The sequence below is a fragment of the Callospermophilus lateralis genome, chromosome 15 (genome assembly GCF_048772815.1).
Source record: "Callospermophilus lateralis isolate mCalLat2 chromosome 15, mCalLat2.hap1, whole genome shotgun sequence".
Lineage (NCBI taxonomy): Eukaryota > Metazoa > Chordata > Mammalia > Rodentia > Sciuridae > Callospermophilus > Callospermophilus lateralis.
In genome coordinates this window covers 44,034,725-44,062,332 of record NC_135319.1, presented here as the reverse complement: position 1 = coordinate 44,062,332, position 27,608 = coordinate 44,034,725, and the positions used below count along the sequence as shown (strand labels likewise).

General features: G+C 57.0%; 1 protein-coding gene across 1 annotated transcript; it reads left to right on the top strand.

The window, feature by feature from the left end:
- Positions 1-1,417: 1,417 nt before the first annotated feature.
- Spock2 (SPARC (osteonectin), cwcv and kazal like domains proteoglycan 2) lies at positions 1,418-26,608 on the top strand. Its single transcript, XM_077105533.1, has 11 exons — positions 1,418-2,212; positions 16,327-16,335; positions 16,666-16,711; positions 16,899-17,013; positions 18,301-18,415; positions 19,999-20,113; positions 20,548-20,667; positions 21,153-21,371; positions 21,890-21,952; positions 23,543-23,680; positions 23,789-26,608. The coding sequence occupies exons 1-11, from the start codon at positions 2,024-2,026 to the stop codon at positions 23,932-23,934; spliced, it is 1,275 nt and encodes a 424-aa protein (XP_076961648.1). The 5' UTR covers positions 1,418-2,023; the 3' UTR covers positions 23,935-26,608.
- The last annotated feature ends 1,000 nt before the right edge of the window (positions 26,609-27,608 follow it).

Here is a 27,608-nt window from a genome sequence, read left to right as displayed (position 1 = left end):
AGGCAACTCTGGTAACTCTAGCAGGGGCTTTCTAAAATGATACCAGAGCTATGGCATCACTGCCTTAGAGATACGTAGTTAGCTTTTCTAAAAGACTAGGGTTGAAAAAGACGGCAAATTTTGATAAATCTTCAAAACTATGGGGACATCAGGGCGCTCCAACCTGAAAGAACTTACTTTTTAAATGTCCCATTATGCCCACTTAGTATGTCACAGTAATCTTATGACATTAGTGGTATTACATTAGTTATAGATAGAAAATGGGATCCTTGCTGGGCATTGCACCACATGCTTATAATCCCAGTCACTCAGGAGGCTGAGGCTGGAGGATTGCAAGTTCGAGTCCAGCCACAGCAACTTAGTGGGACCCTGTCCCAAAACAAATAAAAAGGGCTGAGACTGTAGCTCAGTGGTAAAGTGCTCCTGGGCTCAATCCCCAGTATACTCCCAACTCCTGCCCCTGGCAAAAAGAAAATGGGATTCTCTTACCTCCCCCAAGGCTGTGTGAAAATAAGCTGTATTATTCTACTACATAGCACAACAGCCACCCATCTATTGTGAGATGAAGACGTCAGTGACCAGGACCTGCAGCAACTCCACCACTAGATCCACTTGCAAAGGAAACAAGAATACACGGAAAGGGAGCTATTGTTTTCTCTTTCCCCAAGGGAACCCCAACCCCAACCACTGAAACATTAAAAGTTCCCAAACAGGCAGGACTCTGAGTGACTATAAACCTTGTAACCTGTTTTTTCCTTCTGATTAAAATCGTGTTTTTCATTGCCTTTGATTTTTTAAGATCACAGCAGCCAAGTCTTTTATGGAAACACAATCCAGGGCTTGGGTCCCAGAAGTTCAATATATTTTGTCCTGTCCGATTATCTGTTTCCTCTGCAATTCATTGTTAATGTAAACCTTACCTTCATTTCTGCTCTGATCCTGGGACTCTGCCCAGCCTCCAGCCTTCCCAGCTGGTATATGAGCACATTTCTATGAGCAATGAGGAGGGTCACAGTTTTAACAAAAAAAACCCTAAAACCTCCAACACAACCAGCCACCCCCATCTTATCTCCTTCCCTATTGGCTTATTATAATGAAGAAAAGTCAAAACCACAAGCAAATGTGCCTTTTCCAGATTTGCAGCCTCAAGGCAGATGAAATGACCAGACATTTGCCTTTTAGGGTTGCCCTAAGAAGAGCTAACAAAAGGGTAACAGACCCTACACAGCTGCTTGGGGAGGAGGACATCTGCCCCTGTTTGACCACCAATTCAGTGCCCAGGCCTGGCCTTGAAAAGAGCAGGAGGGGTTAGGCAGCAATAGTTCTGAGGCAGCCAGTTGTTATATGGCTTTTGTCTTAAGGAAGCCACCCATTACGGTAGAGCCATAACTCGCGGGAAGCCAGCTGTCAGGGCTGTGGCGCAGGTCCCTCCGGGTGGGAGGCAGGGGTAGGAAAAACAGTCTGTGACCAAATTCCCTTTTAGACACCTGAGCCTGGCTGGGTTTGTAACCGGAGAGTTTTGCGTCTTTTCCCCAACCCCATCTTCCCTGGGGAGATCCCGGGGCCCTTCTCTCCACCCTTGGGGAGACTGCAGGGACATTTCGGGGTTCTGCTTCCTGGGTCTGCAACTCCCTGAGCGCTTGGGCTGCGCTGCGGCTGGCTGGCGATGGGCGCTCTGATCCTGCGCTCGCTTTGAAATCTACCCCCTCCCTTCCCCCCCCCCCCCAAGCCAGGTATGATGATGTCAAACGTGATGCCGATGCTACAGTTACAGACACGGCCCCTGCTGGCGCAGCCTCTCTGATTCTCTCTCCCTCCGCGTCCGGCGCTGGGCTTTTTCAGACAAGTGCATCTTCTAACCAGGTCACATTTCAGCCGCGACCCACCCTCCGTCAGTCACCAGAGTCAGACCGCAGGAGGAGGGCTGAGGACAGCAGCATTTCCTTCGCCAACAACGGGGTGGAGGGAAGGACGTTTAAATCCTGCAAAAGTCAAGACCCCCCCAGGACCAACCCAGACCACGATGCGCGCCCCGAGCTGCGGGCAACTGGCGCTGCCGCTGCTACTGCTCGCCGCAGCCGCCCTGGCCGAAGGCGACGCCAAAGGGCTCAAGGAGGGCGAGACCCCCGGCAATTTCATGGAGGACGAGCAATGGCTGTCGTCCATCTCTCAGTACAGCGGCAAGATCAAGCACTGGAACCGCTTCCGAGACGTAAGTCCGCCGGGCGCCGCGGGCCGAGGGCTCGGGCTCAGGTCTGGGGAGCGAGCTTCGGAGTGGAGACCCCCGCGCGGAAAGCGCAGGAGCCGTCTCTGCGCGTCGGAGCCCGAGGCTCCCGCAGCCCCGCGGGCTAATTACGGCGAGAGTAAACAGCACCCAGAAAGTCCCACCCGGGCCCCCTCCCGGGTCCCCGCGGGCAGCGGCCTTGGGACCCCCAGTCTCGCACCCACTAGAGCAAGTCCCAGGCTCCGGGTGCTCCGGGTGCGCGCGCTCGAGACGGGGTCTCCCCGCAGGCCGGGCGAGGAGATGGGGTGTGGGGTGTGAGGATGGGGCCCCGGCTGCTGCGGGCCCGACCGCCTCTCGGTCCCGTGAGCCGCCCCCGGGCCTACCCCAGCCCGGTGGGTGCGGCGGGCCCCACATACGGGGCACTGCAGAAGCCCAGGTCTGGGTGGGGCTGGCGGGGAAGGTAGCGCCTTACAGCGAGGGTGCCCACTGTTCCCACCTTGGGCTTTGTGGGAGGGGGACAGAAGGGGCAGGGGCCGTGGCCTTGAGTTGGGGGGTCCAAGCAACGCTCCTAAGGTGAGATGGTAAAAGGTGTGTCCGTAATGGAGGGCAGGTGACAGCAGTGAACATGTCCGAGGCTACCACCGGGTGGCTGCCAGAACCGATTCTGGGGTCCCCAAGCGGAGAGGCACTCTTACCAACCGAGGCTCATTTTCCTGGATCAACCTGGGGGCGGGGGGCCACCCAGGGCAGGGGGAGGGCTCCCAACCCGAGGGCAGAGTCTGTGGCCGGGGGGCCTGAGAAGCAGAGGGGAGAGTGCAGAAGCTGGGTCTAGGGGCCCCTGGCGGACGCCCGCCCAAACCCCGGCTTAACCTTGAGCCGAACTTTGCGGGGTGGGGGGCGGGGAGGCGGGAGGCGGCTGCGGACTAGTCGGTGTCGCTGCAGCACTTTGTTTACCGGCACCTGTAGATCGGAGGGGAAATCGGAGGCGGCATTCCCAGAGGGGGCCGCGCCTGCCTCCGGCCTGGCGGGGTGGGGTGGGCAGGGGTGAGAGAAGGAGGGTGTGGCCGGCTCCGGAGAACCGTGGGGAGCAAGGTGGGGGATGGGCCGGATGCGCCCGCGGAGATGCAGCGGGTCCGGGTGACCAGGCGCTAGCTGACGCCCGGACCCTAGAAAGCCTCTTCTAGGACCCCTATTCCCCATTTTTACTTCTCGGGATTGCCTAGATTCTAGCTTCAGAGCCACTTAGTACAACACAGGCCACACCTGACCTTCCTCATTTTCTCCCAAACTGCGTGCATCCACAAGTTCCTTAGAAATTTTTTTTTAAAACATGCACCATGCATATTCTCTCCAGCCACAGGATGGGAAAAGGCAGAGATACGGATCTTTTTGTTATCCTGAGACAAGTGACTGTTACTCCTCAAAGTCAGACCGGCAGGTTGTAATTCACAAAGGAAAGGAGGAACCACAGGCAGCCAGGTTTCAAGGCTGAGGTGCCTGGTCCCCGAAGGGGACTGTTGGTCCCCAGTGTTTGCCCACCCAGGGTCGGTCCAGCCCGGGAGTCTAGAGCCCCAGCAAAACCTTCTCCAGGCACCTGCTGGCCCAGCCCAGATTAGCCGCAGTCTCCTGCGGCTGCCTGGGCAGCAGCCCTGGGGCCCAGCAGTGAGGGGGCGGCAGCAGGCTGGCCCATCCGGAATCCATGTGTCACTGGTCTCGGCCTCCCTCGGACTGCTGGCTGTTTGATCTGCCGAAATGGGACTAGTGAAGGTCAGAGGGAAAAGAAATGCTTAATCAAAACAGTGAAGGTTTACAATAAGATTCTTTCTGCTTCCCTTTCTCCTCCACCTGCTTCCAGTAGCCAGTGGGTGAGAATAAAAGACGGACTGCTTGACCCCCCCTCCCCAGCACAGGGTTGCCCACCTGTCTCCCTGTATCGGTGCCAACCCTTTCCCCTTCCTCCCAGGCTCATCAGAGGAAAGGCACCCCATTTGAAATTCTGCAGGTACTACCCCCATAGGATTCATGGAAAGCTTTGGGGCATATATTGATGGAGGGGGAGGGGGGCTCCAGCTTTAGTAGGGCTGATTTCCTCCAAAACCCCAATTAAGGTAACCCTGGCTGCAGAAGGACAGGGTCAGGAGAGAAGTAGGACAAAGACTGGGTAGGAGGGCCTAGCCATGGGGGTCTGTTGGCAGCTTCTGCAGAAAGGCGAGAAGGAGGCTGCTAGCCCAGAGCCAGGGCATTGCATAACTCTAGTGGTGCCACAGTGTGAATGGTGCCCCCTGGAGTTGTGCAGTGCACAGACTGTAAACAGGAACTCTGCCAGCACTACAAACACTTCTTATCCTTCCTTTGCCAGTAAAGATTCTGCCTCCCATCCTTACAGCTAAGGGTCCTCCAGCAGGGCACAGTAGCATCAATCTTTATACACATTTTCAGCAGGCAGCTCTCTCCCTACAGGAAAGAAAGGAATTTCTTTTGAATCCCTAAGGAGTTGCCAGGTTGAGCTTGAACCCATCACACAATGGCTCAAGGTCTTCTAGTTTGCCCAGGTGGGAAGGAGGCAAGCAGGAGGGGGATCCGATTTCTCAGGGAATAGGGTTGAGGGAATCGATGGTGGGGTGAGGGAAATATCTTTATAAATGGTGTTGAGAACTGAGTGTATGATTGAAGGGGTCAGCAGAACAGAGAAGAGGAAGAACGCTTGGGAGTGGCTCCAATTTGGCCTTGGTCGGAGCTGGGTAGGAGGTGTTCAGTTTAGCATTCTTTCTTTGAGCACTAGGATTATAGGGGAGGCAGGATTTGCCAGCTGAGTAATCCTCCCTGCCAGTGGGCACATCTAATGCCCAGTGTCCTGCTGCCAGGGAGGAGGACATTCATGTTCAAGGAGATGGGGAGGCTCCCAGGCCACAAATCTGGCTGTGCCCTGCCCTGAGCAGTTTTGAACCTTTCCAAGCCCTGCTCTCTAGTGCTCTTATCTCCAAATTCACTCCCTGCAGAATTGGGTGGGACTTTACCGCAAGTCTTTGGAACAAAACACGCAGGACCTCGATGAGGTGAACACGCGAGAAGAGATGGCCCATTACACAGCATCTGCAGGGCAGGCTCCCGGAGCTTGGTGAGGAAGAACTGACTGTTCTCTTTCTCCCTGGCTCTTCTCTACCTTGTACTCCACTTCCATAAAATTTTAATTTATTTGCAAGTGTCTGGCATAGTGCTTGGCACCAGAGGCACACAGTTAATACATGTCCCATTGCCAACTGCAATGAGCATCGCAGCTTGCTGTCCCTGTCATTGTCTCCTGTGGGATGGTTATTGTTCCTTTATAGTCTACCCATGTATTTGGGAGAGGAAATTGAGAACCAGAAAAATTGATAATTTATCCAAGGGATAAATAGCTAGGAAGTGGGGGACCTGGGATTTGAACCCAGGTCATCTATTTCGGCTTTGCTTTTTCAGGATACACTGGGACTAATCCTTAGTGACTACGAGAAGGAAGGGTCCGCCCTGAAGAGCAAAGCCTCATGTCCTATCAGGATGCCCGGGGCAGGAGCAGACCTCCTTGGAAGGTGGACCAAAGCCCCCTGTCTCTTGCAGCCCATCACCGGCGGGTCCCCACCAGGCCTAGCAACAGCCCAAAGGCAGCTGTCCACTCAGCAGGACGCAGGGTGCAGTGTGCTGGGACAGCCTGGCTTGGGTTCAGGGTGCCAGGCCTGTTACATCACCCTTCTGAGTTTCATGGATAGTGAAAGAACGCTTACATGCGGAGGCATCCTCTGCAAGGGCCTGGGGCATCCGTCTCAGGAAATACCCTTCCCCATAGAGAAACCACCAGGTGGACCATCATAGTCTCTGGAACTGGCCTACACTAGGCCCTAGTCTCCATGCGAAGGACATTCATGTCTGCTAACTCCCTCATTCATGGCAGATCTGAGCGCCTCCCACATGTCAGGGACTCCACTGTGACCCTGGGCATTGACTCAGGGGTGTTATTATCTGCCAGCTGCATGATTCTCCTGTTTTGTTTGTTTTGGGGTGCTGGGGATTGAACCCAGGGGCGCTCTATCACTGAGCAACACAACACCCCCAGCCCCCTTTTATTTATTTGTGTGATCCTGTAGCTGTGCTACATCCCCAGCTCTTCTTTTAAATTCTGAGACAAGGTCTCACTAAGTTTGTTCAGTCTGACCTCGAACTTGTGATCCTCCTGCCTCAGCCTCCGGAGCAGCTGGGATTACAGGTGTGCATGACCGCACCAGGCTGACTTTCCTGTTTTTCTGAGCTCGAAGTAGGCCCATGGGGAGTATGAGTCACACAGGGGCTCCTGGAGAGTTCCCCTCCCTCCCTCTGACCCCCTACACCTGAACCCATTCAAGGAGCTGCACAGATGTTTGTGGGGAGTGTGGGTGTGCAAAAAGAACCCAAAACTGGGTCAGAAGGGATTCTGCAATAGGGCTTAGGGATGGGGGGTGGGTCCTTCCCTGGCCTCCCCTTGGTTTCTAAGTCCTCTCCCCTTGGAGGAGTGGCATCTCCAGGCATAATAAGACACTCTTGTGGCCCAGTGGGACGTGGAGCCTGGGAGGGGAGGGAGAGCCGCTGCCTGGAGGGGCTGTTGTGTGCTGTGTGCCCTCTGGTCTTCCAGGTGTCTGAAGAAGGTAGAACGCTGACACCACCCCATTCTCCAGGAGGTCAGAAGCTGACTGAGGAGCAGGAGAGGTCTGTCCTACCCCAAGCCCCAAGTCCCAGGGGCAGTGCACTGCTCCTCTTCCTAGTAAGAGGACAGACCAGCTGTGTGACCTTCTGACAGGCACTCTGCCTCTCTGGGCCTTGATTTTCTCACTGATGTAATGGCAGGCTTAAGAAAAGGATCCATAGAGTCCTCAGCAATCTGTGATTCTGTGAAGATGGCACAAGGGCCTGTCCAGAGTCCCTCCACCTGCAGAAATGTCCTACCTGTCACCACTACAGGCTGGGCTGTAAGTCTTTGGATTCAAGGAAGGGATTTTCTTCAAGAAAGAGAAAGGACCTGTGACTAGGTTGGGGGTCAGCCGTGCATCGACGACAGACTGGGACATCTGAGAAATAGGGCCTTCTGGTATCTCAGGGCAACCTCTGGCCGGATGAGCCTACCAGCCGCCTCAGTCACTTTGGGCTGGCTGTAACAGTGTGTCACAGAAGGGGTGCCTGAAAGGACAGAAATATCTTCCTTATCATTCCGGAGGCAGGGAAGTTCAAGATCAAGGCCTTGTCACATTCAGTGGCGGCTGAGGGCCACCTTATCATTCATGGAGTCTTTTTACCAGGTCCTCATGGTGACAGAGAGAAGGAGCTCTGGTCTCTTTTCGTGTAGGGACACTGATCCATCACGGGGGCTCCGTCTTCATGACCTCCGCTAACCCTCGTCACCACCGGGAGGCCCCAGCACCATCCTACAGGGGCGTGGAGTTCCGTATGAACCTGGGCTGGTGCCGGCAACACTGAGTCCAGAACCGAGCTGCATGGGTCTGGTTAGACCCGGGGACAGGGACGATGAATGCCCAGGCCTGGGCCTAGGTAGACTTCAGACACAGCCCGTCCAGCCGTGGCGGGCAGAGGGGGGCCCGCTGTGGCTCTTGAGGTGGGGCGGCTCTGACCCCTAAGCACCCTGTCGGTTGCAGGTCCAGCCCCCTCCTGGGTCCGCAGCTGATTTGGCACTGGCGATGCCCCCTCGGGGCGCTGACGCTGCAGGCTGGATCTCAAGAGTCCTCCTGCTGGTGTTCCCAGTGTGTATTTGTCACTTCTCTCCTGTCCTAAGCCCCTGAGGGCGGGTCTGAGAATAGACTTCATGGTGTGCCTTCCCACCTGTCCCCAGAGCATCCCGGATGTTTGTGCCCACAGTGGGCGCTCCTAGAATGTGAGAGGCAGGAGGGCTTCCTTTCCGCTGTCCCCAGAACTTCCCCTCCTCTCCGGGGAGCAGCCCTGTGGTTCAGGCAGTGAGGGTAAAGGGGGGCTGATTATTTGGGGGATCTTCTTTCTGGTCCCCAGGAAGTTGAGACACTTCTAGAATCTGGACCCTGCCTTCCAGTGATTCATTTGTAGGACAGGTTGGAATGAAGGTGGGAGGGAAGATGGTCCCCCAGCCTCTGTCCTTCAGGCCCCTGTGCCTCTGACAGCTGCCCCCAATTTCATGGGACAGCTCACAGTGCCCCCCACCTTAGAGTTCCCACAGAGCGGGGCAGCCACCCCTCAGACCTGTGGCGGGTGAGCACCCTGCTGCTCTGAGGGAGAACAGTGTCCCCAGGACAAGGTGTCTTTCTCCCTCCTGCTGTATCCCCAGTACCCACAGAGAGGTTGAGGCTGTCTCAGTACCAAGGCAGGCTCGGCCTGGCCGGTGGCTCACCTCTGCTTGGGGACAAACTCCTGGCCCTTCCCTGACTCCTGGTTCCCTGGCACGGGTCAGAGGATGGGAAGAGGGTGAAGTTGTTCAAGCACTTTTCTACTCAAAGCTCTCAGCTTGGAAGAACTGGGGAGCCTCAGCAGCCTCAGCATTCACCCCCACATCTTAACCCACAAACAAAGAGGCCCTAGGAGGGGCAGGAGCCTGGGCACCGCCTCCTCTGGTGGCCTCATGTTCTTCCACTACATCCTGCCCCTGTTTCCTCAGCTCCAGTCTCTGCAGTCTTCCTCGGGGCTCTCTGGGATTGAAATGCTGACCCTCCCCCATGTGCCAGAAAGGAAACTGAGGCCCGAGGTGCTCAGAACAGAACCCAGGCCCTTTTGCATCTCGCTCCTTGTTCTCTGTCCTCCCCCACCCACCCTGTACCAGGGATTAAACCCAGGGTGCTTAACCACTGAGCCCCTTCCCCGTCCTTTTTAAATATTTTATTTAGAGACTAAAATAAAATAAAATATTTTATTTTATTTAGAGCTGCTGGGGTCACAGGCGTGTGCCATCGCTTCGGCCCCTCTGAACTTCATAGTCTGCAGGGGCCACCAGAAGCAGAAACCAAAGGTTGGGGTAGTGCCACCGGAGTCGCAGGGAGGTCAGGCCCTGGCGTCAGGTGGGTGTTGGCGTGGGCATACCTGAGCCCAGGCCAGGTTCCTGGCATGCAGGGAGGGATGATAAGCACATTTTTGCCCTCCAAGGAAATTCCTCTGAGGGGAGAAGAGGTGGGAGGCAGGAGTCTCCCAGATGCCAGTCTCCTTCTGTTTGTCCAGCCTCATGCACACCCTGGGCCGCCCCTTCCGGGAGAGGAGCAGGTATTTAGTGACTGCCTCTCCCCAGCCTGCCCAGCTGCCTCTTCCCCCACACAAGGGGCACTGTCTCCTCAAGGGCCTTCTGTGGCCTGAGATGGGATGCCAGGCCTCAGTTGAGAAGCTCCGCCGGCCCCCACTTCACTCCTCCAGCTCCTTTCTGGGACCCTCTCTGTTCCTTTGTGGTTGTTTCCAGAGAAGGGCCGGAGGACGCTGGAGCACACGTCTCCTCCACCCGGGGCTCCATCACGGCTCTCTGACCTCAGGAACAAGGAGCAAATAGTGTCAGGGACAGGGCCTCTCAGGTGTTGGGTGAGGCCCACTTCCACTTTTAGAGATTCTTGATCTATTAAAGAAAATGAAGAAATGCCACCATGGGGTTAGCAAAAGTGTGGTTTATTGGAATCACCAAGGAACTTCTTTCAGTTCTGTCATGTGCTCTGGAAAACAGTGGCACAGTCTATATTTGAGGCCCCTGGTGACCCTGAGACCCTCCAGGGCCTCTTGCCCTCCCCTGCCCTCGGCTCTCACCATGTGATGCAGGGGGTCAGTGGCCCTGGTTTAGGTCTTTGAAGTGCAGAGTTTGAGAATGCTGTCTCAGACATGTCCCTCCACCTGGGTGCCTTGCTGTGCCCAGAGGATGGCAAGGGACCATCCCCATTTTCTAGGCAAGGAAGAGGAGTCTGCCCAGGCCACGTGACTCTTCCTGGCAGTCCGAGCACCTGACGCCCTGCCGGGGCTGGAGTCTCCTCCACACGCTGCTGCTGTGGAAGGGCAGGTGGCGGTTTGCTGGGAGTGTAAGCCAAGGCCTGGGGGAGCGGTTCCTCCTTTGCTTGGTCTGCGGCGTGTCCCCTCCCCCAGCAGATGGGCAGCCTGGGAGAGACTGGGTTAATTCAAGCTGCGAAGTGAGCGGGTGATTTGGGTGCTAATTAAAATGACAGGAAGTAAACAGCCTCAGAAACACCCAGCATGCGCCCCCTAAGCCCGCTAGGCCTGCGCACTCCCCATCTCTCCTCCAGCTTGGCGCAGTGGGCTCGTCTCCATGGCAACTGAGCCGAGCTGCAGAGATCAAAGCAGGAGATGGGTTAGCTCCAAACCAGCTGAACCAGGGGCGGGTGAAGGGATTTCTGGAAAGAACCTGGGGAAGGGAGGCCCCTGGAGTCCTCCCCCTCCACATCCAGTCCCTCCTCTCCTGGCTGTGGACTCCTTCCTTATCTTGGTGCTAAAGCAGAGCTGATGTGGTAGGAAAAGTCTCCCATGGGTTGGGACCGGGCTTCCTAGTTCCATGCCTGGACTGAGATGTTCTTCATCAGCTAGCATTTATAGAGTGCTGGTTAGGGCCATGGATTCTGGAGTCAGAGTTCTGGATGCCAGTATTATTCTACTGTGCAATATCTGTGTAATCCTTCACGAGTGACTTAACCTCTCAGGTTAATTTTGTCAAGCGAGAAATGGGAATAATAATGTTAAGTCTCTCTTAGGGTTTCTGTGAAGGGTAAACAAGTCAAATGAAACTGAACACACTGATATATATGCCCAATTGGAAGAGCGGCATGGAATTAGTGACAAGTATATAGCAAACTAGGCAAATGAAACAAGGAGGCAATTATAAATTCTATGGAAAACAAAAAGGGAATTGGCATCTAAATTAGGCGAGATCAAACCCAAGTGACATTTCCAGTGGTCACTAGAGGAAGAGTAGACTTCTTCAAGTCACAATCAGCCAGAGGATAACTAGAGATGGGGTGGGGTTAGGGAAGATGATGCCCAAGCTGGGTTTTGGAAGTTGACTTGAAGTTCCGGGGCTGGGTGTGAACACACATCCCAGATGGAGAAAGTGGCTGGCGATCATCTGGCCTGCGGAAACGTCCTGTGTATGGACATGGGACCCAGGTAGCCAGGAACATGTGAAAAGATGGGTTTTCTTCTGTAGGTAACAGGAAACCAGGGAAGGGCTTTTGACATCTAACATTTATTATATTTTTTCCCTTCATTATAAAGAAATCCATGGTAGAAATCTTGGAAACTTGGGAAAAAGCAGAAAGATGTCAAAATGGCTCTGCCACTGAGCGACAGCCCCAGCCCCTAGTCTTCTTCACCTACCCATTTCGTTCTCCCCTCCCTCCCAAATGAGAACAAACCGTCTATTCAGTGAAGGGGACACATGATCAGAATTGCATTCTAGAAACACCTCTGTAGTGGGGCTGCAGTGGTGTGGACATAGCACGTGCCCATCCAACTGAGGCCAGCAGGGGGCGCTGCAGTAACTCAAGTGCTGCCGTTGGGTGGGCCAGGGCTGCAGAGGGGTAGCAGAGAGCTAGGAGCAGTGGGGGGGCCTTGGGAGGAAAAGTCTGGGCAGCGTTCAGCTTGGGGAGGGTGCGGTGACATGCTACAAAGGAAGAGACCTGATTGGAATCAGGAGACTGGATTCCAGGGATTTGGCCATCTCTCTGCCCGGGAAGTATTTGTTCCGAGAGAGGCACCATTGGAAGGAAGAACCGCTGGGCTGCTCTTTTCACCCCTGAGACCCGCTTAGAGGTGAAGAAGCCAGAGCACACAGGCAAAGTATCAGGCGCAAGATGCCTAGCTGGCTGTGGGGGGTGGGGGGTGGACTTGGGCACTGGCCAGGGAGGGGCCTTACTCTGCCTACTTGGAACAAGCATGGAAGCTTGATCAGAGCCAGTCCACCCGTGACCATCCAGGGTCTCAGGTGGCCCTTGGACACTGGAAAGTTGAAAAAGCTCCTTCTATGATTCTAAGGGACAGTTTTTCCTAGGGCCCACCTGGTCCAGGGGAGGAAACTAAGCCTGTGTGGGGAAGTGGCCTGCCCAGGTCAACAGATCAGGATGGAGCAGACTCTGGTGCACAGCCCTCTGCACCATGCCCTCAGTGCGCGCGCTGCTCCTGATACACACCGGTGGCATGGGGATGGGGAGACCTAGCTCAGCTTGGCGCTTCACCTCTCTTGTGACCCCTGACTGGTTTCTTTGCCTCTTTGTGCCTCCGTTTCTGATTTTTTATGATAGTGATGCAAAATGCTCGGAGAGGAATTACTTTAAAAGCACCATTTGATAAAAAGCAGCATGCACTTATACATTCCAGAAGTTTCTTCCACCTGTCTGCTCTGTGGTCCTAGGTGGCTGTGCTCACCGGTGAAATGGACAGGCTCCCCAGATGGATCTTGGTTCATTTCCCCTCTGGTCTGACCCTTTCCCCAGAGGACTGTGGAGGGATTCTTTCAAATCCTTTTCTGTCAGGTGAGGGCAGATGGGCAGCAGAGCTAGAGAAGTGCTCAGCCTCCTGCTCCTGAGAAGACCTGGGCCCTCATTAGACCATTTCTTTTCTTTTTTCCTTTCTTTCTTTTCTCTTTTTGTAGTACTGTGAGCTCCATCCAGGGTGCTCTTCCACGGAGCTACATGCCCAGTCCTTTTTATTTTGAGACAGGGTTCACTAAATGACCCAGGCTGGCCTTGAACTTGTGATCCTTCTGCTCAGCCTCCCGAGGGGCTGAGACTAGAGGCTGCACCGCTGTGCACTCAGCTTTATTGAACCATTTCTCACAACTGCTAATGAGCCCATTTGGGTGCCATAAATAGACACTGCTGCACCGAAAGGCACCATTCACACTTACCAACAAACACCTCTTTCTCAGCTTATAGAAAGAGCTGGCCCCACCTGACCTCAGGGGACCCCTCAGAGTGTCCCTTGGCTTTGCCCCAGATTGGCCACTCCCGTATGGCTCACAGGACGTCCTCATCACCCCTCCCTGCAGGACCTCTGCAGGGAGGGACTGCCTCTGGTCTCTGCTCTCCCCTGGTGACCTCTCTTTCCCAGCTTTTCAGGGGCCCCTTATCTTTCTTCTCCTTTTCCCCACCTGAATCTGTGGTCTCTGTTGCTGTCATAGCACTTTGATTTGTGGGTGCTTCCTGGACTCCAGGCACCATCTGCTTTAGTCTCAGGGCAGGGCCAGGAGGTAGGTGCTGAGCTCCTGCAGGCCTGGAGCTCGGCTGGCAAGGGGCAGCCGGGACCCAGAGTCTCCTCTCCTCAGCCCTCCGACCGGCTGCTTCCACTGCCCTGGGAGTGAGGGTCCCGGGATTCAGAACTCCCCGGCCTCCCTCCAGGCCCCTGCCTCAGTGGAGCAAAGGGCTTAGCTGGACCTGAGGACAGGGCTATGTGCAAGAGGCCACCCTGCAAGCTGGGCCAGGGGGAGTCCCAGCTGGCAGCTGGAGGCATGGTGGTCTGCTGGTTCCCCCCTCCCTCCTTCCCTCCTTCTCTCTTTCCTTTCTCTCCCTTTCCCCTACTCCCTCTCTCTCCCTTCTCTCCCCCTTCCTGCCCTCACCTCTTTCTGTCCCTTTCTCAGCACCTAGCATTGAACCCAGAGGTGCTCTATCACCAAACTGCATCCCCAGCCCTTTTTATTTTGGGACAGGGTTTTGCTGCATTGCCCAGGCTGATCCCAAACCTTCCATCCTCCTGCCTCCGCCCCACGAGTTGCAGGGATTATAGGTGTATGTCACCGCTCCTGGCAGAGCTGCTGGTGTCTTAGAGGTCCTATTCCAGCCTGGCTGTCCCCTGAATTTCTAATCAGAAATCCTTGGTCTTGACCTTTGAGATCCCACTTTGAACTGAGTCTCAGATTCTGCCTGAGCCCTGACTGGGGTTGAAGGCGGCAAGGCTACGCTGGCAGGCTCCAAGGCCCTCAGCTGTGCCCCAGGCGCTGGAGGAGCCAAAGGCCCGCCCCTTCCTTTAGTTCTGGGGCAGGTGACTTAGGGGCACACACCTTGGTGGTTGAAGGGAGCCAACACACCTGCCTCCCAGGCCCAGCCATTTTCCCTGTCTTCTTTATAACCTCATCCCTTCCTCCTTCCCATAGGATGGGAGCAGATAGAGGGACCCCAACTTGATGGAGTCTACTTTCACCCCTTCTTGTTATTTTTTTCCCCCAACACTGGGGATTGGACCCACAAGCCATCTATCTCTGAGATACTTCCACAGCCCTTTTATTTTGAGACAGGATCTCTCTAAGTTGCTGAGGCTGGCCTCCGACGGATACCCTCCTGCCTCAGCCTCCTACGCAGCTGCGATCACAAGCAGCTGTGATCCACTGTGCCTGGCTTGCAATCCTTAACTTCCCATTCTCATAAACTCGGGCCTCAGCCACTTGGCCATGGACGGCCTCTGTTTCCAGTCTGTAGTGGGGTGGGCACCAGATGAAGAGGACCCCTTCACCCTGTGGTGCTCCCGGACAAGAAAGGCTGGGCCTGAACTGGCTCTCTGTGACCTGAGCCAATGGGGGACATTGTGCCTACTGCCATGGAAGCTTGCCAGGGGCTTCTCGGGGCTCAGCTCAAGCCCTGGGTCATTGAGCCCACAGGGGTGCCCGGGAAGCCCCTCCTGGGTCTTCCTCCTGCTGCTTCTGGGCCCTAGGGCCACAGGACACTTGCTGCTTGGTCATGTTGAGGGGGCCAGGGGCGGGCAAAGTGAAGGGGCAGGGGGAAGGCAAAGGTGAGTCAGAGGAGGAGACAGGGAGAAACAGAGAGCGCGTGGACCCTCAGGAGAGGTCACTCAGTTGCTCCCTGGCCCTCCCCTCCCCCACTGCCCTCCCCTTACTGTGGAAGAGGCAGGAAGGCTGAGCCCGAGGGAGGGCTGGGCTCCCAAGTGTGAAAACTGGAGGCTGCTCACGGAAGTTCATTGCTGGATGGAAACCATCTGGCACTGGGCGGGCCGCCTCAGTGCCCTTCTTTTCACGTGCTGTGTACTTGTGGCTTATGCGCATGTTCACGCAAATGAAGACGTGTAAATACACACGCCTGGGCACACATGACACATGCCCGTGGACATGCATGTGTGTACCTGGGCCCACACGTGATGCTGGCCGGCTTCCAGCGGGTGCTTGGGAAGCTGGAGCCCTTGGGCTTCCAAAACCCCTGCGGGCATTCCCCGTCACTGCTCTCAGGGTCCCTCTGGTGCCAGAGCCCATGCCAGCTCCTCTCGGGTGTGACAGCTCAGTGTCTGGTCCCCACCCACCTCAGCCCTGCAGTGTGGCCTCTGTCCCCTCCACTGCACATCTCTGACGGGGATGGGGTGGGACTCAGGATGAGGAGGCCATGCTGGTCCCTGGCCTTCCCACCGACCCGAGTACACACATGACCACCCCCGGACAGGTGTCAGGCCATTTTCTGGTCTCTCCTGCACACAAAGGGGGCTGGACGAGGTGACCTCAGATGGGCTTTGCAGGTTCCTGTGACTTGAAGTGGGGCCATGATAAATAGGGAAGCTGTCGTCACTGGCGTGGCCACCCCCTTGATTCAAGGTGCCGCCTGAGCTCTGCGGAGAAGGAAGGGACCTTGAGTGAGAAAGAGTCCCCTGAACCTGGGGTGGGGGTGGGGGTGGGGTGGGGCTTCTTCCCACCCCACTCACAGGGTCCATAGGTGTCAGCAGGGGACCTGCTAAGGAAGGGACCCTAGCAGAAGAAAGAGCGTGCCCTTTCTGGGCCACCAGGGCACAGACATGAGAGTCACTGTCCCAGGGCAGTGCGGACTCTTCAGACATCTGAACTGGTGGTGGTACCTGGGCTGGGCTTGGGGTCGGTTGTCACCTTCTCAAATCCATGGGCCTCACCCTTCCGCTCCTAGGGTGAGCCCACAGTTGTCCATGGTGACGATGTAGGAAAACTGACTCCCAGGTGGAGTCCCTAGGGATCAGAGACAATAGCTGTCCAAGGACATTGCCCAGCACCCAGGGACACACAAGGCCAGGGGTACCCTGGGACCTTGTGGCCTCAGGGTAGGCCTCACACTGAAGTCCCCGTCTGTCTCTCTTTCTCCCCCTGCTCATCACTGTGGCCTGCTGCGGTGTCCTGGCTCCAGGAGGTGGAGGTGAGTCCTGCCTGGGCCCCCGGCATGTGGCCTCTCCACACTCCATTCCCCTGGCTACCCTCCCCCAACGGCTCCTCTGCCAACGTCCAGTCTGGGCTGGGAGAGGGAGACCCTTATGGGAGAGGCTGAAAAGGAGCCTGGATGTGGGTTTGGGGGGACAGAGGCATGGGGGAGGCAGCTTGGAGGGCCTGGGTGGACAGGATCATCTGGGACCACCACGATGGCAGCAATCTGCATGTGGATGCCCGGGCCTGTGAGTGCGGTGGTCGCTGAGCTCAGCTCGGGATGGGAACCTTAGCCCTCCTCTCCTCCCGGCCCTCTGTCCTCTAGGACGACTACATCAAGAGCTGGGAGGACAACCAGCAAGGAGATGAAGGTAATGCCTCCCCTCAATGGCGAGAGGGGACTGACACTTTGAGAAGATGTGGGACCCGAGGGCAAGTCCTGATCTTGGCCTGGGGGGCTTCCTGACCAGCCAGGGTGGGACTTTGGCACTCAGGAGTAGGGCTGGGGGCTCCTGAGTACTCCTAGGTGATCAGTGTCCTGACCTTGTGTCCCTGCAGCCCTGGACACCACCAAGGACCCCTGCCAGAAGGTCAAGTGCAGTCGCCACAAGGTGTGCATCGCCCAGGGCTACCAGAGGGCCATGTGCATCAGTCGCAAGAAGCTGGAGCACAGGTGAGGGGCAGGAGGGGAGCCCTCGAGACTCTCGCTCAGGTGACCACTCCTGGTGTATCAGCTATCTGTTGCCGCAAAACAAAAACTTAGTGGCTTAAAACAACCAACATGCGCTCTCTCTCACAGTTTCTGAGTGTCAGGAATCCCGAGATGGTTCTGGCTCAGGGTCTGTCACAGGTTGCAGTCACACTGCTGGAGGGCGCTGGAGGACCCACTTCCAAGTTCCTCTATGGTTGTGGGTCAGAGGCCTGAGTTCCTCACCTGACCCTACCCCCTGGATAGTTGAGTCTCCCCACAACATGGCGGCTGGCTTTCCATGAAGTGAGTCATCTGAGAGAGACAGCAAGAGGAAGCCATACCTGGGGAGAACAATTACCAAATGCTGTGGGACCTAGGGAAAGTCATAGCTCGTCTCTGGGCTGGGGTATTCCTATCTCTAAGACAAATAGGTTAGACCAGATAATGACGTTCCTTCCCACTCTGACATGCAGGGCTTCATGAAATAGTTAAGGTTGTAGCTTCTGAGGCTTAAGCTGGAGGAAGGGGGAAGGGACATTTGAAGAGCCTTAGCTCCAGTCCAAGGACTAGACCCTGCCTAACTCCGGACCCCTGGAAAAGGTCCCATTTCCCTCACCTCTCTCCTGGGTCACGGAAGACAAGACTTGGGGGTTGCGATCTTAGATGCCCGAGGGGCCTGGCATGGAGAGGGTTGGTGAGGGGCCTCTCTGGCAGGCCCAGGCCCAGTGGGAAGCGGGCAGCTGCTATTCCAGCTGACCTATTCCAGCTACGTGGGATCGCAGGGCAGGGTCTGCCACATGTCCCTCGTGTCTCAGAAAGGCCAGGAATCCAGGGTTTTATGTGAACTCTCCCATTTTGCAAATGTTGGTGAATAACTCAGTGAAAAGCAGCCGCCATCACCCTGGAGGCCAGACAGGATGAGCTGTGGGCCTGCTGTGGCCTGTGGGCCCCTGGTTTGCCACCTCTGATTTGGTCTGACCCTCACATGAGATTAAATTCCCTCTTGCAGCCAGTCAGCCCTGGCCTTGCTCCCTGAAGGCCCCTCTCAGGAACTCCTGGGAAAGAGCAAGCTGTGACCGTGGCCCACCCACCAGGGCCCACCCTCCTGAGCTTGAGGAGGGCCTGGCTGGGGGTGATAGCAGAGGGCGGCAGGGTAGGGAGGTGGCTGAACGATTGCGGGGCCGGCCTCTTGTTGACGTAGTTCTCCTGAACCTTCCCCTACCCCTGCATTTTCTCCTCTTTCCCATGTCCTTCCACCTTCTCCTGCAGGATCAAGCAGCCCACCCTGAAACTCCATGGAAACAAAGACTCCATCTGCAAGCCCTGCCACATGGCCCAGCTCGCCTCTGTCTGTGGCTCCGATGGCCACACGTACAGCTCAGTGGTGAGAAGTCCTGCACCCAAGTCGGGTCGGGGTGGGGTGCACCTGAAGCCACCGAGAGCCAAGGGGACAACCAGCTGGGGCCTCCCGAGGGGTTCCCAGGGCTGATGGGGGCCTGACGGTTCAGCTAGTGCATCCAGGGCAGCCATCCTGCAGGGAACAGGAGGGACCCCGGCAGCCCTGGCTGGGGTGACCTGAGGGTTGGAGCCAGAGCCTGTCCTCAACCTTGGACAGGTGCAGGGAGTGGGAGGGGCCTGGAAGGGACACATGGGCAGGTAACTGCAAGTGGAGAGAGGAAGGGCCTCCAGGAAGTCCCCCAGAGGAAGTCACTCTGCTGACCAGGTGCTGGGGGTGAAGAGGGGGCCATTCCACACAGAGGCCATGGGTTCCCAGCAGCAGGGAGCCCTGGGGCAGCAGGAAGTACTCCTCCATGAGAAGACACTGAGGGGAAGAACCGTAACTGGAGGAACACCTTATGGGATTTTTGTGAGGACTAAATGAGATGATATTTTGAAAACATTGTATAAACTTCGGAGAACCAAGGAAATATGGGCGCTAATGATGGACGCTTCCACTAGCAACAGGAAGCTGGGACTGCTGAGCTCTGGGCAAGCGCACTATTGGCAAGGCTTGGGTTCTGGGCCTGGGGAGCCCTTTTGCAGTGAGATGCAGATTTAAGAGTCACCGGCTGCAGGTCAAGATTGAGGTTCCTTGAAGAGAGGAGGTCCCCCAGAAAGGTGGGAGTGGGGACAGAGAATGAGCAGGAGGCCAGAGAGCTCCAAAGGGGACAGAGAGATGGAGGAGGAGGAGGAGGAGAAGGACGAGAGCTCATGTTCCATGTCAGAGGGCAGAGCAGGCTGTGGGGAGGAGGCTGTGGTCCAGGGTCACCTGTCCAGTAGGGAGGCAGAGGTCTTGAGTAGGGCTGGCTTCCCTCCCAGCCCCATGGCCCTGGGCATGTCACTGAGCCTCCCTTGATGTTCTTTGCTGAGCAGGAGAAATCTGATCCTTCCTGGCAGCGCTGAAGGGACTGAGGGAGATAAAGTTGTGAAATGCTACACAGGCCCACTTCACAGTGGTGGTCACCCCATGGGGAGAAACCAGTGCAGCCAGGGAAAGAGACTTTACTGGCAAAGAATGGAGGAGCCTCTCCCAGACCCCGGCTGGAGGCTGGGGCATGGGTAGATGTCAAGAGATGGCGGCTGTTTGTAACCAGGAGGGCCGAGGGGCGGCTGTGTGAAGAGCATGACCATGGAGGGCCCATCCCTGGGGCCCAGGGACTGTGGCAAGGAGGAGGCTGGGCGGCGAGAGCACGGGTGGGCACTAGACAGCCAAGAGGGGGCGTGGGGTGAGTGCTGGATAGGGAGGTGGGCCCAGGGAAGGGCAGAGCCTCAGAGGGGGCAGGCGGGCTTCCTGGCAGCTTCCCATTGCTGGGCTGTTCCTCGGACACCCTTCCTGGGCTTGCCGTCTCTGCCACCGTCTGCAGAGGGGCACGGAGGGCCTTCCAGGGGGAGCAACTGTGGCCACTGTGGTAGGAGGCCCGAGGCTGCCCCAGCTGCCCCATGACCCAGCCGGCCCTTCTCGTGCAGTGTAAGCTGGAGCAGCAGGCCTGCCTGAGCAGCAAGCAGCTGGCCGTGAGATGCGAGGGCCCCTGTCCCTGCCCCACGGAGCAGGCTGCCACCTCCACCACCGAAGGCAAGCCAGGTAACCAGAGGTCAGGGCCGCGGCCAGGCTGGGGTGGGCGGCCGGCTGGGTTGCAAAGTGGGGAAGAGAAGAGACAAAAATAAGGAAAAGCCTGGAGGACCCGGGAGCGGGGGTCAGCGGCCCAGGTGGACAAAGCAGAAGGCCTGGGCCTCAGCCTCATGCCTCTCCCCTGGGAGTGCGAAGGTGGGTGGAGGGGGTCTCAGCACAGGGAGTCTGCACCTTACTCTTATGCTAGGAAGGAGAGTGGGTGGGGGGAGACGGCTGCGGTGAGGCTGGGACACGAGGCTCCTCATTTCCACCTTCCCTTCCCCACCCTGGTCTTGTCTGGCCTCCTGGCCTACGATGGGGCAGGACCCCAAGTGGAGATCAAGCCTGCTGCCTCCACCCACACGCACCCCCACCCCCTGCACCCTTTTCTATTCTGCCACCTACAGAGACCTGCACCGGTCAGGACCTGGCTGACCTGGGGGATCGGCTGCGGGACTGGTTCCAGCTCCTTCATGAGAACTCCAAGCAGAACGGCTCGGCCAGCGGAGCAGCCAGCCCGCCCACTGGTACAGGAGCTGGTGGCCCTGCTGGGGGTTGGGTGGGGGGAGGGACAGGGAGGCTGCCCCCAAAACTTAACCCCCATAGAAGGGGAGGTCAGCTTCAACTACAGCAGGAAGCGAATAGCTAGCTAATAGGAAGGACTGTGAACATGGGTGGGCAGCCAAGGGAAGCAAAAACATTATTTTTTTCTGGGCGTGAGGGATGTAGCCCAGTGGGAGAGCACTTGCCTTGCATGTGCTGGGTCCTGAGTTCAAAGAATTTCAAAATTCTTTGAATAAAAAATTTTTTCAAGTGTTTTTACAACAGGATTTTGAGTGGCTTAGGTACAGACCTGTGCAGCAATAGAGGTAGGACCTTTGGCCACGCTTGAGTTTCTCAACCGCATGGTTTGACTCTGGGCTGCCCTGACCCTGAACTGGAGGCCAGGGCTGAGGAAGAGGCAGCTGGACGGGCAGGTGCACTGGGCGCATCTGAATCGTCTTCTCTCCAGGGCTAGACAAAAGCCTGGGGGCCAGCTGCAAGGACTCTATTGGCTGGATGTTCTCCAAGTTGGACACCAGTGCTGACCTCTTCCTGGACCAGACCGAGCTGGCTGCTATCAACCTGGACAAGTACGAGGTCTGCATCCGCCCTTTCTTCAATTCCTGCGATACCTACAAGGACGGCCGGGTGTCCACTGCCGAGTGGTGCTTCTGCTTCTGGAGGGAGAGTGAGTGTGGCCCGGTCATTCTCTGGGAGTCTCCCAGGAAGGAGGCTGGCACTGTTTTCATTGACCCTCAGGCAGCTTGGAGAGCTGGTGACGTCCCCAGGTCCGGCAGAGGTCGACCCCCAGTTACTCCCGGGCCTGCAGGTTCTTTCTCACATTCCCCCAGTCTTAGGTTTTCTTGGGGGTCTCCCCACAGGCTGTCGGCAGGATCACCCCACCTTCTCTTTTGAATCCTTTTGACTTATCCCATGGATACCAACACCCTCTGAGAACCCTAGACCCATCCCACAGCCGGGTGGCCTCCGCCAATTAGAGACTGGGTGTTCTCATCCTCAGAGCCCCTGTCCTGATTGGGGCACCATGGAGGTCACAGTGCACCCCACCTCCACCCTGGGGTGGCCCCGTGTCTGAGCCTGCCTTTCATCTTGCAGAGCCCCTGCTGGGGTCTCTAGGCCTTGGAGGCTCATTGTGTCCCGTCAGCACAATGGGACAACCCCTTAGAGGCCGCTTCTCCCCCACAGAGCCCCCCTGCCTGGCGGAACTGGAGCGCATCCAGATCCAGGAGGCTGCCAAGAAGAAACCAGGTGAGGGTCGGGCAGGGGGTGCAGGAGGGGCAGGGAGGCTGCAGCACCCCCCATCCCCCACTGCCGCCCCGCCTTATGGTGGGAGCTGAGCCTGGACGAGGCTCTGGCCCAGGACACAGAGGGAGACACCTTCCTGTTTCTGTTTACGTGGTGGGCCAGGGTCTCCCCTTCTGTCCTCTGGTAAATGTTTTCAGCACCATTTTATGGCCACCCGTTCTGGGGCTGGAGGTTGAGAGACAGAAGGATCCTAGAATCCTCCATTCTGTCACTTCAGCAAGTGCGTGTGTAAAGCTTGATGGGGGCCCGTGGAGAGGGGGAGATGCGTGCTCACATTCTGCACACACCCTGGGGAGAGAGAGCAAGAACCCAGCTTCAGTCAGAACCGTTGGGCAAGACAGACGAGGTCCCTGGCCTGTGAGGCCTTCGTACAGTCTAACACACAAAATCCCACAGAGGGACAGAGGTGCTGACTGACCTGTGCACACTGCTGAGGGAGGGCGCAGGGGGACGTGAGTTAGCCTGAGGGGTCAGCAGGGGCCTCTCTGGGGAGCTGGGGGTTACAGGGAGAGCTGAGGGAGGAGAATGAGCCAGACAAGTGCAGAGTCGAGGACGGGACTGAGCTGGGGATTCTTGGAAAAGAGAAAAAAAAAAAAGGACCATGTGATTAGAATTTGATAGTCAAAGGGACAGAGGTTCAAGAGGCAAGTCACACGGAGCCTTGTGGCTCCTTGAGAGCAGCTCGGACATGTGACTGGCTGAGGAGACCAGCATACTTAGCATCCAACCTGGAAGCACCCCTAGGTGCTACAGGGGCTGGAAGCCTGGGGCCTTCAGGGCTGGGGTGGGCTCGTGTCTGCTGGAAGCAATCCTTTCTCCCCTATTCCCGAGCAGGTCCCCTGGGCCGTGGGGGACCCACCCCAAGGTACCTGGTATTACCCTGTGTCTTTCCCCCCCAACCACGTGGGCAGAGTCGTCTCAAAACAGGTCTGGAAAATGGACAGAAACACAGCAGTTCAGGACCAGTGCGTGGGCCCTGAAGGCAGGTCCCCTTGGGAAGGGCTGGAGGAGAAGCCCGGGCTTTCCTGATCAGGGACGGCCAGGCGGTGGGATCCAGGACACGGGGCATGATGAGAGCAAACTGGCCGTCCTGGAAGACATGGGCCAAAGAGCCATCACAGAGGCCCCAGCAGGTCACTTAGGGAAGTGGGTTTTCTTTTTTTTTTTTGGTACTGGACATTGAACCCAGCGGCCCTTAACCCCTGAGCCACATCCCCAGCCCTTTTTATATTTTATTTAGAGACAGAGTCTCACTGAGTTGCTTAGGGCCTCACTAAGTTCCTGAGGCTGGCTTTGAGTCCATGATCCTCCGGCCTCAGCCTCCTGAGCTGCTGGGACTACAGGTGTGTGCCTGGCTGGAAGTGGGTTTTCTTGTTTCCTCTCAGTGGAACTGGGAGAAACTAGCCTTGGGCACCTGGGTTTGCTGAGTGGGCAGTGCTGTGCTGGCCAGGCTGTGGGGCATGCTTAAGGCTACGAGGGAAGAGCGGTAGCCTTGGATCCCTGCTCTGACTCTGGGGGTCCTCTCCCACTCAGGCATCTTCATCCCGAGCTGTGACGAGGACGGTTACTACCGGAAGATGCAGTGTGACCAGAACAGCGGCGACTGCTGGTGTGTGGACCAGCTGGGGCTAGAGCTGACCGGCACCCGCACGCACGGGAGCCCCGACTGCGGTAAGGGCCGCGCTGCCACCAGGCTGCTGAGGACCTGCGCTGGGAGGGCTGAGGGGGCAGAGGGGCGGCCAGCGGGGTCCTGATCCAGCTTGGCTTGTGCTTTCACAGATGACATCGTGGGTTTCTCAGGGGACTTTGGGAGTGGTGTCGGCTGGGAGGACGAGGAGGAGAAGGAGACGGAAGAAGCAGGCGAGGAGGCCGAGGAGGAGGAGGGCGAGGCGGGCGAGGCGGACGACGGAGGCTACATCTGGTAGATGGCCCTTGGGAGCCGTGGCGGGCCAGGGTGCCGATGGCCAGGGAGACGGGCCAGCGGGGACCTGGACAGCAGTGGGCAGCTTAGCGAGTGGATCCAAAAACCAGTTGGAAGGACCCTGGCTCGAGTGGGGTGGCCTCCAAGTGTGAGTGCATGGTACATGTGAGGCCTGTGTGGCTGGGACGGGTGAATGCGTGTGTGCGTGCGTGTGGCATGCGCTGACCAACATGTCCTTGACCCCAAAGGTCCCTTCAGCCGCCCGGTAGTTTTCTTTCCATTTGTCGTTGGTTTTAAAATACACACACTCACACATACACAACCACACACCAAAATCAATGGACTGAAATGCCCATCCCTGGCCCCACCCCCTGTCCCCACCCAACACTCTGGGGTTCCCACCCTGCTCAGCCAGCCCTGCCCCCTCCTGCCCCTGCCTACCCTTCTCCCTCCCACTTCTGGGCCTAAGGGCTGGGAGGGCAGGCTGCTTTCTGTGGGCTGGAGGGCCTCCCAACGTTGGGCAGATTTGAATGAAATGGGCCTCAGATGATGGGCCCGGACACTGGCCACAGCAAGCCCTGTCCCTCTGCTGAGTTCTCAAGCACTGGAGAAACTCCCCTAACCCAAGCCAGAGTGACCAAAGCGGGCTGAGGAGGAGCTGGGGCAGAGGGGTGAGGCACAGGGAGGGGTGAGGAGGGACAGGAGTGGGCGGTCAGCTGAGGGATCTGCAGGCACATGTCCTGGGCAGGGCCTCAGAGAGGAGAGGAGCAGCTGGATGCCAGACCCCAGAACAGCCCAGCTGGCGCCTTGTGGGCCGCACGCGGCTGTGGCTGGGTGCTTGTGGCCTGGAGACTGTGGCTGAGGCCATGCCGTCCAGCCCTACCTGGCTCCCCGCTGGCACAGTCTGGCAGGGATGCTGCTTTCGCCTCATCTCCCATGCTGGGGTCCCTCTTGTCCATTCCAGGGAGCCTGAAGACCCAGAGCAGAGGTGTGTGCCCACCTTCCTGACCCTACCTCAATGCTCCCCTCCTGCCCAAACCAGTGGAGAGCCTTTTCCCTGGACCCTGCGAAGAAGTGGCTGGAAGTTGCCACCTATTGAGGCCATGATCCTTCCTCTTCCTGAGCCTCATTGGCCACCCCAGCCCCATTCCTCTCAGCCCCTGGGGGGTCCTTCTGCCCCCTGAGGGCCCCCAGGGGCTGCCCTAGTGAAGGGGCTCCTCCGAGTTCTGTTTTGAAGCCCTGTGGTGTGAAAGAATAGTAAAAAGTCTGTCAGTGGGGACAGAGTGGGGGGCTGCTAGGCCCCAAGCCACACCTCACCGTTCCCCGAATCTCCTGAGTAGGTGGAAGGCCATCTTACCCAGAGGAGAAGCCGCCCTGTGGTTTCTTGTTTGTGTGTTCACTGTTGTATCTCCTAAGTAGCCCAGTTCTCCCTGCGGAAGCCAATCCCTTATGCCTTTGGTAGAGAATCTCTTACCCAGACGGGGCCTCTGGCGCCCTTGGGTGCATGGAGAGTGCAGTGTGTGTGTGTGTGTGTGTGTGTGTGTACATGCGTGGGCGTGTGTGTGTGTGAACCTGGGGGCCATCCTGGTGGCCTGGGAGTGTGGGGAGGGCCCCCTGCTCTCCCCAGCGTCTCCCTGTATCTGCTGAGGGTCTGTCGGACTCTGTGGAAGAGCCTCGCCCTGTCCACCCCTCTACTCTACCCTGGAACCGACAACTTCTGAGCCTTCTCTTGGGGGACATAACGAAACTCCACTTAGCCCCATAAAGCGCTTCTCATTCTGCAGCACAGTTCTGATCTTTGAGGTGTCGCGCTGTTCCAGACCCCCCAAGCCCCTTGCCCCTGACCACCCCTGCCCTGTGCTCCCGCCACCTGCCTCTGGTCCCCTGCTCAGTCACATCGGCCCTCTGTTCACCAGAGGTGGCTACTCCTTTGACTGGGAGCTACTTGAAACTTGCTGCTCTTGCTAGGATCTGAGTCTGTCTCTTCCTCTGCCCCAGCTGGACTCCCGGAATTGTCCTGGGGTGGCTGTGAGGAAAGCCAGGGCTCTCTGGGGTGGGGAGGGCAGGCAGAGGGCCTCACGGTTCCTCTTCCTCTGCCCTCCCCTGCTGGGAGCCCCGCTCTCCGTGTCTCTGGGTCTTCCGATTGTGCACGTTTTTTTCTGACCTTGTAAATATGTTTTAGAAAGAAAGTGAAAGGTATTGAACTAGCCCCTGGCAGGCCTGCAGGGGTCCAGTTCCCTGTCTATGAAGCTCCCACACTGCTTTCCACCCCCTCAAAAGCAGCTACTTCCCATGAGGCTGCAGGCCTCCAAGTGACCTCTTGTCACTCGGAGCCTAAGGATTCCTGGTGAGCAAGGCTGCAGGTTGGTTTTCCTCAGCCAGGGGGATTCATGCCCTTGGCCCAGCTGCCTGCCCCCAGTCCCTCCCAGCCCCTTCCTGCCCGCACTCCCCTGGCACAGGAAGGCCAGGCAATGAGGGCTGCGTGGACCAGAGCTCAACCAAATTGCAGCAGAACCAAGTCTTGCCTGGCCCCAGAGCTGCCATTGGCCATCCTGGGCCACCTGGGCCTGTGGATGGTGGAAGAGATGGATGTGTAAGATGGGGGGGAGGTTTCGAGAAAATAAATGTGCCTTGAGAGACCACTCTGGGGTCTGAGGGTGATGGAGGAGGGGTTGGTCTGGGAAGCTCAGGAAGGAGGCCGAGCTGGAGAGAGGGAGAGACAGCTTGGCTGCCCCCTAGTGTCCTGCTGGGGAAGTGACCACACACATGGCAGGTGGTCACCTCTCCTCCCTCCTGCCCACCTGGTGTTGCGGGGCAGGCCACCTCTTCAGTGGAAGCTCCTTCTTTACCCCTGGGGGGAGGGCGTCCATTGGTATCGACACGGGAACCCTTCATTTCACCAAAGCCTGAGCCCGCAGCCCTTGGGGAGAATGGCAGATTTTTGACATCCGGCATCATCATGGGGCTGCGGGCTGGTGGGGGGGGGGGTGTCCCAGGGAAGAGACGGTGGGGGTGGGAAAGGAGACCAGAGACAGCCTAAGGAAGTCCCAGCAGAGCAAACTGCTTCGTAGCCTGCAGCTAGTTAAACTGTGTGACGTGCAATAACTGAGCTTAGAGTTAAGAGTCGTGTTCAAGTGCTTGGATTTCCGTCCCTAGACTTCAGTGCTGAAATCGTATCTCTCAGTAATTTTAGATGTCTTTAAAAAAAAAAAAATTGAGAAACAAAGTGTTAGACCTGTGTGTGCGTTGATGGGCACTCAAGCGTCCCTTCGGTCACCCCACCTTCTCCCTCTTCCCTGCGTGCCCCACCCCTCACACCCCACCTCCCACACTCGACCCCCCACCCGCCTCCACTTGGGGACCCCACGCCTCGTGTTGTCTTTATCTGCCTATTACTCAGCCTAAGGAACAAGTACACTCCACACATGCATAAAGGAAATCAAATGTTATTTTTAAGAAAATGGAAAATAAAAACTTTATAAACACCACCTGCTGGCAACACTCTCTGATCATTCTTCTTTTTAATGTTTTCACAAAACCACATTCACACATGAACCCTGTGGTCCAGACTGTCCCAGTCGGCTTATTTTTTATTCATCGTTACATGAGGCCTCAGAGAGGGCGGGGCAGGGAAGAGGGGCCTGATTTATCTAGGGAGGATCAGGAACGACTTTAGAA

Bases quoted from the DNA above. Each gene is read 5' to 3' on its own strand.
- Spock2 (XM_077105533.1), top strand. From the start codon at position 2,024: ATGCGCGCCCCGAGCTGCGGGCAACTGGCGCTGCCGCTGCTACTGCTC. The intron at 16,712-16,898 runs GTAATGCCTCCC...GTGTCCCTGCAG, and splicing joins CAACCAGCAAGGAGATGAAG to CCCTGGACACCACCAAGGAC. The intron at 20,668-21,152 runs GTACAGGAGCTG...TCTTCTCTCCAG, and splicing joins AGCAGCCAGCCCGCCCACTG to GGCTAGACAAAAGCCTGGGG.